Source organism: Manduca sexta, chromosome 2 (assembly GCF_014839805.1).
Source record: "Manduca sexta isolate Smith_Timp_Sample1 chromosome 2, JHU_Msex_v1.0, whole genome shotgun sequence".
NCBI classification, from domain to species: domain Eukaryota; kingdom Metazoa; phylum Arthropoda; class Insecta; order Lepidoptera; family Sphingidae; genus Manduca; species Manduca sexta.
The window spans coordinates 6,677,547-6,693,358 of record NC_051116.1 but is presented as its reverse complement, the minus strand read 5'-3'; the positions used below and the strand labels follow the sequence as shown (position 1 = coordinate 6,693,358).

The 15,812-nt window shown below is 35.1% G+C and overlaps 1 protein-coding gene and 1 long non-coding RNA gene across 2 annotated transcripts in view; both read right to left on the bottom strand.

Annotated features, from left to right (window-relative positions):
* Positions 1–1,584: 1,584 nt before the first annotated feature.
* Positions 1,585–7,809, bottom strand: LOC119188896. Its single transcript, XR_005112147.1, has 3 exons — positions 7,665–7,809; positions 5,605–5,632; positions 1,585–3,315 (listed from the first exon to the last, which is right to left on the bottom strand). It is a non-coding gene; the product is annotated as an uncharacterized LOC119188896 (long non-coding RNA).
* Positions 7,810–8,658: 849 nt separating this feature from the next.
* LOC119188892 overlaps positions 8,659–15,812 on the bottom strand; it is a 59,501-nt gene continuing 52,347 nt past the window's right edge. Inside the window, exons 3-4 of the mRNA XM_037437030.1 lie at positions 9,172–9,274; positions 8,659–8,800 (exon numbers count right to left, since the gene is read on the bottom strand). Of these exons, the coding sequence (XP_037292927.1) occupies positions 8,759–8,800; positions 9,172–9,274 (145 nt within the window). The 3' untranslated portion in view covers positions 8,659–8,758. The remainder of the gene's footprint in view (positions 8,801–9,171; positions 9,275–15,812) is intronic.

The window sequence follows — 15,812 nt, the reverse complement described above, 5'->3', positions numbered from 1 at the left end:
GTGTGATTTTAGTGGCCCACTATTATTTAATTTAAATAATAGTGGGCCTCATACTTTGAGCTTTAATGTGGGCAGCATAAATAGCTTTTTGACCATTCCAGTATCGGAAGAGGCTAAAGGCTTATTTTAAAAAATATTTTGATTTTATAAAAAAATAGTAGGCATGGATAAAAGTGGACGTACGGAGCGACATAGTCGTGAAATAACGACCAAGCTCCTTAAATAAAGATTAAAAAAAAAAAAAAAAAAAAATGTGTGATTTTGTACATTATACTGTATGCATAAAAATTGGTTAACAAATGAGCCATCAATACATATTTCAAATATTGCAATGTGTATAGAAGTGAGCGCGCTGTGGGGATATCGCTTCATCTCTTTCTTTCGCCCGCGTTATTCCCGATGACGTCACATGTTAGTATTGCGCCTCTTTTCCGTTTCTTGTTATTTACCTCTTCCACTGAAATTCAAAACTTTATAACTTGTTGATTTTTTACCGGATTTTAATGATTTTCTGTGTTATAATTTATATAACATAAATATTTGATTATAGTAAAGAATAACAAATGAGTCCGGTACCCTATTTTACACATAATCTATGTTTATTTTAATTTACCGTTGTGTTTAAACAATAAATATTAATAGAAAGTTCTCTTTTTAATTTGGCGTAGCATTCATAATTTTAAATTTTATAATAGTTTACCTTGATATAGTAAAACCAATCCGTAATGAGACACAACAATATTGATTCAAATGTTTCGAATTTGTTTATTTTTGTGACGACTATATACGTTGTCTACCAGAGGCGAAAGATTAAGTTTTTTAAAAGGTAAGTAACCCGAGGCAACAATAATTGCCCTAGTTAACACATCGCCGACAAATGACGACAAAACTCCTAAATGCAGTGTGGGAATGACCGTGAGGGAATGACGAATTTTAATTGAAGCAACAAACACACTGGCACATTTACTTCAAATCGCTTTTCACATATCGAATATGCATTCTACTCCCAAAAACCTATAAAAATAATGCATTACATGTACATATATATTAAAATACTTAATGTATTAAACTTGATGATTGCGGTATACGTGGCCCCCTAGTTGATTGACGTAAAAGCTGCCTCAGAAATCGATAGTTTACAGTTAAGATCGACAATATTTACAGTAATTCCATAATATTAACAGAGGGCGTCGCTCAAGGGTCCGTATTAGGCCCATTGTACTTTTTGTCATATGCAAACAGCATGAGTAATATGATAGGGTACCGGACTCATTTTTGTTCTTTACTATTATCAAATATTTACATAATATAAATTATAACACCGAAGGAATTATTAAAATCCGGTAAAAAATCAACAAGTTATAAGTCTTTGAATTTCGGTGGAAGGGGTAATTAACAAGAATCAAAAAAGAGACGAAATATCCACATGTGACGTCATCGGGAATTACGACGCGTGCGACAAAAAGAGATGAAGCGATATCCCCACGTCGCGCCCACTTCTGCACGTTACAATATTTTAAATATGAATTACTCGCTCATTTTTTAACCAATTGTTATGCAGTTTTCGTAGGAGTGCTTCTTTTTCGTATTATTAACCATTACATATAGAATAATGTACAAAATCAAGCATAGGCCGGTCCCCTATTGCACACTGTACAGTGTACGTGCTACAAATTTGCGGGCGACACTTGTCTTATAACTGCTGATAAAGAGCTTCAAAGAGCCCATTCTCGTTTGCAATCCGCCTCTAATTCTGTGACACCAAGTGGTGTCATGACGCTTACACATCACTTATTATATTCAAAGTCAAATTAAATTTTTTTATTAATGATATCAGGTAAATAGGTACATTGGTCTTAAGTAATAACGATAGAGTTCGCCGACATCTGCTTTTGTAGCTTATAAATGTTTGGGAAATAGATGCTTAGATCTAGATTAGAATATAAGTAATACTTAAGTTTAAAGCAAATACGTAACCTTTGACAGAACAAATAAAATATATATGAATAGGAACAGAGAATTATAAACTAAGTTAATTTATAGCTTAAACAAAACAATAAACCTTCTAAATTTTAAATATTAACAGATCAATAAATATTAAGTTATTAAGTAGGATAACTGTATCTTTATTAATATTCTTCTAGCAGTAACACATTATGTAGTAATAACAATGAGTGAATCTTGTAAATAATCTTGTATAGTGTAGTAACACTTTTCTATAAGTAATGTATGTAGCCTTGTTTTAAAAAACTAAACTCATGATAATTAAATCCCCATTTGATACATATACACAATCATTGAATCTGGTAACTCATGAACACAACAAACATAACATCATTTTATGTGATTACCCTAGCATTGGCGTTTTAGATACTTACGCTTATTTTCTTTTACATATTGACAGTAAATTAACTAGAATGACCGCGTCTGTACCAAATTGAGACATTTCTTGACAAATATTATAATTTTAAAAGATCGATTATCGTATAAAATTAAATTGATGCTGTGCATAGATGGAATCCTATATTCATTACAGTCTCAGTTGCTATGGTCGCACTTAAAAAACTTATTTAAAACAAATTTATAATTAACAAATAAAAATTTTGAAATAAATTCACAACAAAGTAAGAGACCAGTTTAAAAACAACTATAGAAGACTGTGTAGTTATTGTCGTATGTCACCTATTCCCATTAATGTCGAATATACTTTTCTTATTAGATATTTCTTCAATAATCAATTTAAAAAAGAAATTAACGATTCCATATATACACGAGCCATTGCACAAAACAGGCAAGTGACGCTGCGTGCGAATCTTAGACTAATACATAATACTGGAAAGCGGGAAGACAACAACACGTATGGCTCGCGGGCCGCCTCAGACCTTGTGCCGCGACTAATTAACAGACTACCCTCAGAACTGCGTGATAGTTAAACGCCAAATAACATCAAACGCAAACTTAACTCATTCTTCTTAAATAATTTAAATAATACTGTTCATGGCCGCTATGGTCACTAAAACGTAAATAGATGTCTGATTGACGTTTGTCATTGTAATAAAAATAATTTTAACAAAAAATTAAACCGCCTTCAAAAACCACTCAAAACCAAAAAATATTTTCACAAAACAGGTAAATATTGTATACCAACTTTACAAACAATGTGCTGCCAGCGTAGAAAGTCAGCAAGTCAGTTCGTCACCAGAGTTGAACACACCGCCGCAATTATGATATAGCATTATTTAGACTATAGATTCTGCAGCAGATCTTCGAATCCTTCCTAATTCTTCAGATTGGCTGCCATGTTCATTAGTCTCCCTAGAACATAATGAACATTAATCATTAAACAAATCTATGTTAATAAGAAGTACCTGTAGATAGTTATAAACCGGACATAAGGATCGAATTTGTTCTCCAAGAGTTATTACCAATTGGTAATAATCATTGTCTTATTTGAAATATCCGTGACACAAGATGTCAGTGTACTTTGTTATTAATACAAAAATAACATATTGAACATATAACACAGAAATATGCTTATATTCGCATTAAAAACGAGCAAATCACGATATGGAAATAAATATATTAATTACATTGTTGTTTGGCTATTTTACGGTAGATGGAGTAACCACCGCTTGAGCAAAAATGTTTGTATAACAATCTTCCCAATGTCTGCTCTATATAATCTTACAACTTTTCGACTATAATGTACCTAATTGACGATTAAAATTACCTTTGAATTGTTATTACAATCTTTAACATAATTGTCGCAGTTATACCGTCTAGGCTCGCCCCCTCCCACGTCCCGAGACACGACACACTTGGCAAAAGTGTGTGCCCTTTTTGCACCTCCGCTTATCCCTTTGAGGATAAAGGTGTGTAATTTTCTCTAAAATAAAATTTTACTGAGTACCTCCTGATCAATCCGATGGAATAATCCAAGGAGTCCAGATTGAAAAATTTTGTATATCTATCTAGACACCTATTTGTTGCTAAACATCTTTAAAGTTGTTTTATATATTTTATAGGTAGTTTTGTATAGATTTGTAGTCCATAAATTCTTAAAACTTCGGAACTGAGTCTGTTAAATGTATTTAATTTGCTTCGATAATTTAAAACACACAAACCAACTAATATTTTTACTTTAAGTTATAAATAAGACATAATAAGACTTAACATCTTTTGTCTCAGGATGGCGAGCGTATTGAAATACCATACATAATTTTTCTTCAGTGTTAAATGGTGTTTCTACTGTTTATGGGCGATTGTATCGCTTACTATCAGGCAAACGGCAAGCTGGTCTGGTCATATAAAGCAATAAAAAAAATCTACATATCTCATTATAAGTGAAATGTATCATACTTCTTATGATAATAAAGCTCTCTAAACCTAATTTACAAGGATTTGCAACACAAGTATCAAACTCAGCGAGCATCCTGAATTGTACTCATATATTATACCAGCTTTTGCCCGCGGCTCCGCCCGCGTTATAAGGTTTTTCGGGCTAAAGTTTTCCGTTATAAAAGTCACACTATACTTATATTTTCCCGGGAGACTAACTTCTTCCCAGGGTCTCGAAGTGTCTACATACCAAATTTACATTTTAAATATACGTTGGGTAGTTTTTGCGTTTAACACGTTCAGGCAGACAGATGCAGCGGGGGACTTTGTATTATAATATATTTTCGTAGAACTTTTTAAGAGGAACATTCATCATCATTGTTACATAACTTTAACCGTTTACGCAGCGCACGCAACGGAAGCTCTCAAAACTAATAAATTCGCCCCGTTTTTGCAATATGTTGCATTACTGCTCCGCTCCCATCGGTCATAGTGTGATGATATATAGCCTATAGCACTCCACGAACAAAGGGCTATCCAACACAAAAGGAATTTTTCAATTTGTATAGGTACTCCCTGAGATTATCGCGTTCAAACAAACAAACAAACTCCTCAGCTTTATATAATAGTATAGATTATAACAGGTATTTAAATAAATTAATTAATTAAACAGCAAAACTGGTGTTTCTTAACATTGAAAGAAAGTACTAAAAATGAAAGAGGATGACTTTTGTATAATAATATGGTTCTCACCTTAAAATCTTTCCCACCGTTAATCTGACAGCGTCTCAGCTTATATCGAATTTCAGAGCTAAACTTAGCTTTGCCTATTTTGGTTAAGGCCAAATCAAATGTCAAATGGATACCACAATGAATGTCGTTAAGATATCGCGATGAATAATGGCTTCTCATATTCGTGTCGATAAGTAGTCAAATAATTTAATTATAAACTTATCCCCGATGGGGTATGTAGAGGCGCAACCAGTGCACCCACTTTTCGCCAAGTGTGTATAGGGCACAAATTTCAGACTCCGGGCTGATACTGAGCAGAAAAAGCCAAATATCACTTTGCTCGACCTGGGATTCGAACCCAGGACCTCGGAGCGCTGCCGTACCGCGCATACAGTACAACTACGCCACCAAGTACAATGACACCAGCGCCATCCATAAAAAAAATGCGATATATTACACTTATAGTCACTGGCAGTTGCTTTAGTAGGTTCGAGACCGACTCCAATACAACTAGATTTATGTGAAGTTCCTTACCTGCATTTTTCATGTGTTGTAGCAGCACCTGAAACGTTAAACACGGTACTTTGTTAATAAATTATTATGCTGGCCTGTTCGAAGCTAGATACACAGGCTGTTCCCGAATACGTGAGCACTATGGCGGGGTTTCCATCTTGTCATTTGTTTGTCATTATCCGAACGGACACAAATATCCTTTGACCAGTAAAACATTGCATCTCATTACACCTTTGGATTGTCATTCATTCATTCATTCATTCATCTCAGCCACAGGACGTCCACTGCTGAACATAGGCTTCCCCCAAGGATCTCCACGTCGACCTGTTGGAAGCGGCCTGCATCCAGTGACTTCCTGCAACCTTAGCCAAGTCGTCCGTCCACCTTGTAGGCGGGCGTCCGACATTTCGCTTCTCTGTACGTGGCCTCCACTCTAGAACCTTTCGACCCCAACGGCCATCGATTCTTCGAGCTATGTGCCCGGCCCACTGCCACCCAATTAAGTGCGTATGATTCGTGGTTAAGAGACTTTGCCGCCTTCACACCCACCACTTCAACTCCTGTAAGCCAGGATCAGCAGTGGCACGCATTTTATGACACCGAGCGATGAAGCTCGGTGAGTCTCAGGAAAAACTAATTTGTCATTATCCCGCTACGAAATTAATCAAATAGAAAGATAGAGAGGAGTTGGAAATATTAATTGTCCACTTCCCTCCATTACATAGCGGGAAACAAAATAATAAACTAAGGAGGCATTTCAACCTGTCTATCCCTTGTGGTTGACAAAACATATTGAGACCTAAAAAGGCCGCCCATCCTAGTAAACTCCCCACCCCACTCTTCCCTATAAAATAATCATAGGCTTATTGATTAGCATTATTTTATTGTTGTTAATACACATTATAATTATTTACTAGAACATACATGTTACATGCATGAGCACCGGAACTAGAGTGGGCTATGTAGGAATGGGACACATGAAATTATTTTTTTAATCGATATCTAATCGCTCATATCCCATTTCTTTCCAAATCAACAATTATCTTTCAAATATGCAGGTGTTTTTAATAGTCCTCCTGGCTTTACTTTTAGGCTCATTTTAATTTTGATATAAATCACACAGTTGTTTATTTTCATACCAGGCCCTTCCAGTCGTTAAGCTAGACAGTATCCCATTCACAGGTTTCCCCCGGTGTTGAATCAAGGGATAGTAGAACACAAATAAAATACCAAGAGACTAATAAAATGACCACTTGAAATGAAGAAAACACGAAAAACGTAATCACAAAGTATTTCGTGGTGAATGGTTTTTGCTACTGAGGCCAATATGGCGCCTTCTTATGTATAACTCATTGTACAGTTTGCAGACTGACGTGTTTATGGATCTTAAATATTAGCGAGAGCGTCTGTTTTTTTTTCCACCAATAACTGGTCTGAAAGGCACCGCCCATACGCCGTTTGATACAATGGTCTAATAATTGATTGATTACTTTTAATTTAATGAAGCAACGGCAGATTCTTATTGCATAGTTAATTAATTTTGCAATTAGTTAAAGCAACAAGCAACCGATAAACAGTTTTTAACGGTCGATTTTAATATACGTACAAAGTCGCTTCTACGATCGAACGCGAAAATGGACCAATCAAAACAAAGTATTTTTGACATGCGTACAAATGACTTATTCTGATTGGTTTATTTTAAGGTGCGAATCAAAGATTATGACGGAGATTGTCGATTTAAATCGATCGTAAATTAACGCATCCGTCGAATACAGATCAGCTATGCCTGCTTGGTATAGATGTACCAAACTAAAAATTATTGTTTTTGCAAAATTGTATTAGGTATCTAGGCACAATGTCAGCAATTTTTTAACCCATGAGAGAACTTGGCCCGAACGACGATAACATAAAAGATAAAACTGTGTTTGTATTGAGTTTCAGTTATTTGAGTAATTTGGATAAACAGTGGCCATTTACAATTGTACTAAAATTTTGTATTGGATAGCAAATCGGAAGACCTACACAGGCTGATCCCGGAACGCGAGACGTGGCGCTACAGGCTCTGATTCTAGTGTAATTACCTGTTGCGTCCTGGGGGGGCGCTGGTCATTCTTGTTTACATTCTTTTCGTATGCAGGGGGAGGTGTGCCCGCCGGGATTAAAGATATCGGCTGTTTGTACACATCGTTATTGTGGAAGTCGTAACTTGACTTGCTATCATCGGTGGGCTTCCTGTAATTTCAAAAAAATGTTATTTATATTTACGCACACGCGGTTTATTCCCAAAGGGGGATAGAGGTGCAACAAGTCACCCACTTTCCGCCACGTGATATTTACGATGTTATAGGTAAGTCATTATCGGCCACAAACTTCGGGCTGATTTATGTATTAACACCAAAACACTCACATTCTCATTAATAAAAATTTACAACATAAACTTATATATTTTTTTGTTGTGTTTGAGAAATAGCCTAGAGCACTCCGCTACGAGTTACTGTTTAAAACAAGTAGTTAGCAAGACATATACTCCTGAGTCCTGTAGTGCAATATTAGTAAGCAATAGTTTTAATTTAACAAAAAATGACATATTAAGTAGCATAGCCTCTATGATCAGCCTTGATTGTCAAAAAAGAATACTTGTGCATTTCCTTACTTATCAAATGTATCAGATAGGGTAAACAATCATTCACACACTTAATAAGCAGATGCACTTTTTAGTTAACTATTACAGTGATAAATTTATATTTTTGAACGTCAATAATTTTATTGAAAAATGTAGTTTAAATTTGACTAGGGATACAGTGTATCTGAAAAATGCTTGTAGATATTCTATAGCTACATTGTTAGCATATAATATTAAGACAGTCATAAGTACTATTAGTCCGGTCAATTTAGCCCAAAAATAGGGGTAACCTTGCATAGTAAGTAAGTTGACGAGCGCTGTGGAAGTCCCCACAGCGATTTGTAATTCAAAGTTCGCGTTGTGTTACTGCTGTTACTAGACAATTGTGTTGCTGACTATCCAAGTGCCTTGCTAGAAGGTTGTAAAGAATATTTGAAAGGTACTCACTGCATATCAAACTTGGGGTGCATTATATGTTTCCAGAAGTGCGTCCCGTCCCGCGCGGCGACCGGGCCCGAAGGACCAAACTCGATGTTGTCACGGGCGATCGGTTTATACAGGGGGAAGGCTAGGGCTACAGCCCCTCCCACGACACTGAAACACGTAATACAAAATTTTAATGTAGTTATAAATGTTATTAGAATAACTGGTGGAATAATGCCTTGATCTCTTGCTGAAATAAACAAACCAATGATATGCTCGTCGTAAGCTGTAATATATAGGTATAATTGTATACCCGTCCTTAAGAAATATTCTACCACTAACAATAATATTTATTAGATGTTGAAAGATGAAGGCAAACTATCCTTCCTAACATTTTTATCAGTGTTTGGAACACACATTAAATTTACTTGCATTAAACTAACGAACTTCCTCTTAGGCTGATATAATTTAAATTGCATAATCATTGGAGGTGAATAGTAATCAATTTATATTCGATTCCATTACCCCTAAACGATACTCACATTACAATTAGAGCTGCGACACCGAGATCCCTCACAGACCACATTCTGATAGTTCAGTAAACTTGCGGTGAATAATGCTGTTCCCCGTCCACTCTCTCTTTTTCTGCAATATGAATCTTATAAGTATGCAAATTGGATTCAAATTATTATTTATTATATGTCATCCAAATGAAAAGATCTCTTGGATTATTAGCTGTTGATGTAAATTACAAACAAAAGATTTCTAGAATTTGTCATTTATGCGTAATTTAACAAATCGTCTCAACGGTAGGTCACTCATATTTGAGAGTCCGCCTGAGTAGGTACCACCGCAATGACTATTCCTGCCACCAAACAGCAGTGTGTAGTCACTGTTGTGTTCCGGTTTGAAGAACATTGTACCCAATGTAACTACTAAGACAATGTCGCGGCGCTATTGTACCGCAAATCATTACGCTATCTATTTTTTAAATTCGTAAAATTGTTTATAGTTGTTTAATGCTGATGAAACTTAGTTAATCGTTCACTGCAACCATTTTGAGTTATGTCAAGTGTTATCCAAGTATGAATTGTTCGTATTCTCAAGTTATTAGCGAAACAAGTGGGAACAATTTGAATCGAAACCTACCGCCTCAACAGAAGATTAATTCAAAACAGTGCATAATAAACCGTGAAAAGTTAGCTTTGCTTTAAAGTGTATGTGTTTTTAAAGACGTTCAGTTATAATCTGGTGACCAATTAACTATAATTTCATTTGAATTAAAAATCAACAAAGTAGAAATTCGTTATAAATCTATAGTGTTTAAGGCGCCATCTGTTATTAATTGGTAAAACCACGTGATAAAGTCAATAGTCATTAGCTTGTAATTGGAAGAGATAAAATACTACTCAACAGAGGTCGCTGTCACTAAGTTTATAGCAATATGAATCCTACTTTGCCGAAACAGCATCCTAAAACTACTAAAATCACACCTATTCGTAACAGTAGCTCTAATGAAAGAGAATCTAGTAACGTATCATATAGGAAAAGAGATATCATGTATAACAAGTCGCCAGCGGATATTCTTATAATTTTCCGTGAAGAAATGCTGGAGTTATTAGAAGATTTTAAAGCCAGCATAATTATAACCACTGGAATACTAAACATGCTCACTAAAGTTGACGAGTCCATCTGAAACTTGGAATGTAGATATGAAACGTGAAGGGAGAACATTGAAGATATTGGTAAAGCTGTGGACCAATTGAAGTCCGAAAACCAAGATCTCAAGCTGACTATTGAGAATTTCAATGCGCGAGTAACGCAGCTTGAACAGCACTCCAGAGCCACAAATTTAGAAATTCAATGTATACCGGAATTCAACAAGGAAAACCTATTTAGCACTGTCAAACAAATAGCCACTACTGTCAATTACAATTTAAAGGCATATGATATTCACCTATGTGCCAGGATCTCTAAACTAAATAAAGAAAATAAACGGCCGCGTTCTGTTGTCGTGAAGTTGAAGTCCTCGAGTTCAAGACGAATTTTTGGCTGCAACTATAACATTCAATAAGGCCACCAATGCAGACAAGCTCAACAGCAGTCACCTAGGAATTCCAGGGGAGCGACATCCTGTGCACGTTGGAGAACACCTCTCACCGGTAATGAAGAGTCTTCATGCAGCAACTAGAGCTAGGGCCAAAGACCTAGGCTACAGATTCGTTTGGGTTAAAAACGGAAAAATATATGTGCGTAAGTCTGAGACATCAGAGTATATACTGATAAAATCACTAGGCTCATTGACAGATTTGAATTAAAATGTACTGTACGGTTGTGTCAATCCCAGTACATAGGTTCTGTGGCACAATTACACAATATTATTGTTATTTTTTTTATATATATATTTTTTAAATATTTTAACGTTTCTGTTCGCGCTTGTTAGCTAGCTTATAATTAATTAGTTTATTGTTCTACTTTTATATAATTTCTATGATCTCTTTTAAATTACTTATTCATTGTTATTATCAGAATGTTAGAGGCCTAAGACTAAATACCCTGCATGTTCGTCAGCAAGTATTAAAAAATGACTATGATACGATAATATTTACAAAGACTTGGTTGGACTCAACTATCTTCGATGCTGAAGTATTCGATAACCGATATGTAGTATATAGACGAGACAGAGAGACTCCCCCCTTATGTAACACAAAAGAGCGAGGTGGTGGAGTTTTAATGGCAGTAAAAAACATACTTATCCCAAAGGATTTTTGACTGGGAGAGTGACTGTGACTGGACATTGGGTTTCGACAAAATCATATAACTCTAGTAAGGAAGACACCCTCATTTTAGACTCAGTATACTTACCTCCATTAAACACTCTTTAAAAGCATATCTTGACAAGGCTAGTGTAGCTGTACAGTCCGCAGACAAAAATGTAATTATAATTGGAGATTTTAACATGAGTGGAATTACTTGGGATACAAGCCTAGACAACACTTACACTATCCCAAACAACTACAATAACTGCTTTATAAAATCTTACTTTGTGGACATGTCACTCAGTAATATAGTCCAACTTAATACTAACTGTAAAAATAGATTTTTTGATTTGGTTTTGAGTGATGTAAATAATATGATTAAAATAAGTGAATGTGATAGTCCATTGAGAACTATTGACAAACTGCATCCGCCCTCAGATATAATGATTGAAACACATGTAACTCGTCGACAAACTATGCCAAATTCTTGTCGTAAGCCAATTTTTTATAGAGCTAACTATGATATAATAAATCTTGAGTTAAGTAAAATAAATTCGAATGAAGAGTTAATAAAATGTCTAATAATAATAATAATAATATCAGCCCTGTATTATATACTTGCCCACTGCTGAGCACGGGCCTCCTCTACTACTGAGAGGGGATTAGGCCTTAGTCCACCACGCTGGCCTAGTGCGGATAGGGGACCGGCCTGTGTTCGATTTTGTACATTATTCTATATGAAATGGTTGATCATACACAAAAAGAAACCCTCCTGCGAAAACTACCTTAAAATTGGTTAAAAAATGAGCCAGTAATTCATATTTCAAATATTACTATGTGCCGAAGTGGGCGCGAAGTGGGGATATCGCTTCATCTCTTTCTTACGCACGCGTCGTAATGCCCGATGACGTCACACGTGGGTTTTGCGTCTCTTTTCTGTTTCTTGTTACTTACCCCTTCTACCGAAATTAAAAGACTTATAACTTGTTGATTTTTTACCGGATTTAAATAATTGTTTCTGTGTTATAATTTATATAACGTAAATATTTGATAATAATAAAGAACAAAAATGAGTCCGGTTCCCTAGTGGTAAACTTCACACACCTTCGAAATTCCTATAGAGAACTTCTCAGATGTGCAGGTTTCCTCATGATGTTTTCCTTCACCGTTAAAGCGAACGATAAATTCACAAAGAATACACACATGATTTTTTAGAAAAGTCAGAGGTGTGTGCCCTTGGGATTTGAACCTGCGGACATTCGCCTCGGCAGTCCGTTCCACACCCAACTAGGCTATCGTCGCTTTTTAATGTCTAAACGTCGATGAAATACTAGAGAAGTTTTATAGTATTTTAAGACATATAATTAGCAAACATGTTCCCTGCAGTACTAAATACAAAAACAATTACCATCCTGTTTGGTTCACACCACTACTCAAAAGTATGTTAAAGCGTAAATTTAAATTCCATCAAAAAATAAAAATATATAATAATCCGTTAGATAAATTGGAATTCGAATACCTGCGTAAAGACTGCGTGAGATTAATGAGAGAAAATTACAATAGTTACATTATGTCCATAGAAAGTCAAATAACTAACAACCCTAAATGTTTTTGGACTGACGACTGACTTTGAGTGACGACACAAAGTTCGACGTTGCCGTCGGAAAATTGCCCAAGGAAGTTATAACATCTATAGCGGATTTTTTGGCACAACCTCCGGAAACAGGAAAATTTCGGGGGCTGAAAACGAAGTTGTTAAACATGTACGAAGATTCCAAAACCAGGCAGATAGAAAAACTCATTGGTGAAATTGAATTAGGCGACCAAAAGCCTTCTCAATTTCTACAGCGCATACGAAACCTGGCAAGAGATAAAATCCCCGATGATACACTTCACGTACTTTGGCAGACGCATTTACCGTCGACAGTTCGAGGAGTATTAACCATTTCAGAAACTAAGAGCCTTGATAGTTTGGCCGTCATTGCAGACAACGTCGCCGAGGCCACTCGCAGCTCACAAGTTTCCGAGGTAGTACAAAGGACACAAGAACAACATGACAACGACAAGGGGGTAGCTCACATTATGGCAGAGTTAGCTAAGATCAACTCAAGATTAAATAACATAGAACGTATGCAGCCAGATCGAAGTCGTAGCAGAGGTCATTTCAGACGATTCACGCGTTCAACGCAATGATAAAAGAAGTATAGAGGATGGGTGATATGGTCACGTGACATGCGGCACATTTAATGCATAAAATGGTGCCGACTCCGCCCCTTACAATAGTGATATGCTAGTACCGAAAATTTTGTATCGACATCGAAGAATTAAGAGAGACAAACAAGCCCTAAAAAGATCAAATACGAAAGGGGTTAGGAACTACCATAATATAAATATAACAAACCATAATGTAAACAAACAAACTGAAACTGATTTATAAGTAACAATTGTTAAACAAAGCAGTACCTGTTGTGACAAACATCCAGTTGTGTTTGATCTATATTTGTATGTTGCACTATTCCTTGCTAAAAATTTAAGTTACAGATTAAGATATTTATTTAATACATGATAAATGGAATAAGATAGCGTAGCCAGCAATTATTTGGTTGGTTTTATTTTATTTTATTATTATGCTCTTTGATCGAGAAACATAACTATGGTTCAGCAAACTAAAATCAATGACCGTAAAAATGGTGGTTAAGATAATCAATTATAATAATTATTTGCAATAACAACAATATGATTATGTATCTATTTCCGTGCATGCAAAGGTTGCTCGAAACATAAGACCGCCAATTGTAAAAATATATCTTACATTTCATCTTTATGTTGTTTCTTTTATGTTTATCTTGACCGACCGATCATTTTGTTGCACCAGCCTTAAAATTTATAATCTTAATTATATTGACCAAGATCTGCGACAAAATATGAAATGAAAATATTATGTTTGTAAATGTAGGCGTATGCACGCTGTACACTGACTGTTTCATATTTTTATAATTTTTTAGTATTATTGTTTTTTCGTTAGTTTTTAGTTATTGCTAAATACTTTTATGTGGATTTTCTCCGCAATTTTACGGTGATGTGCGTGTATTAGCTTATATAATTAATCAGACTTTGTATAGAAAAGACTTATTAAAAAAATATATATATATTTAATAACAATATTATAAATGAATAGACAATTGATGACAAAAATAAAGCCCGGAGTTTCTTTCTGCCTTTCTTCTTCGGGTAGTCATCGCTTAGGTAGTTAGTGAAAGGCTGGTAGGTTAGCTAGGTTAGGGCTTTTATTGTCCTCACCGGTGAGGATCGCGACGCGTTTCTCCCTTATTGCTTATTTAAAAATACATACATACATAATTTTATTTCTTCTTCCCTGCCAGCCCGAGCTGGCTTCTTTGTTTACTAAGTATATTTTTCATTTATTTTATTGTCTTTGTTTATATAAGCTAATCTAATTAAGTAATAATTGAATATTCTCATGTACCTTGACTTATCATAAGTGCAACTATGTTCGCCTACGTGATGAATAAAGCATTTTTATTTTTTTTTTATTTTTATTTTATCTATTCTTTTATGTAACAATTCTAATTTTATTAATAGCAATATATTAAAGTAATATTACTATTAGGTGAAGTATAATAATCATTACTATTTTACTTATCGGGAATATTGTTGGAAAACAGTTATCTTTACTCGCGTTAATTAAACGTGTGGTTTATGCATATCTTCTCAAAATGTAAAGAAATATGTATTTGGTGTAGGATTCCAATCACGTCGCTCAATATTCTCAATTCATTTTGCCTTGGTTTTTAAATTTTTGGTTATCTTTAAAAAATATTCTAATTTCACTTAGTTTGTCGTTCTGAATAATACAATATTGATGTGTGCTCTAACATTCTTTCAAAGACAAAAGCCGTAACTGATAAACGGGCGTCTGTTAAAATATCGATATCAATAATTTCTAAACAAATCCACCCACCCATCCCTAAGCTCGTGTGTAAACAAACATAATGATTTTAATGTGTATAAATCACGCCTAAAAGGGTCCAAAGCTTAACAAACCAGATCCACATATCATTTTAATTGATAAAAACAAATCCAAAAAGTAAATATACAAAGATATTTGCTAATTTTCGGTAAAAACAGTTACTAACCTATGAAAAGATATTTCGGGGTCTTTCTTGCGTGAATTCGATTTGCATCCTTTCACACAACACTGAGTCACTTTTGAAACTTAACAAATACACTAATAAACAAACTAAACAATTGAGAATATGATTATATTACTTTAAATTCAATATTTATGAAGATTTGTTTACATCGTCTGACACTACATGTACTTGCTGACTGGGTTGCGTAAAATGGCGTTTCGGCCGCAAGGCGGTCCCAGTGTGTTGAAGTAAACGAAATAGTGCCATATT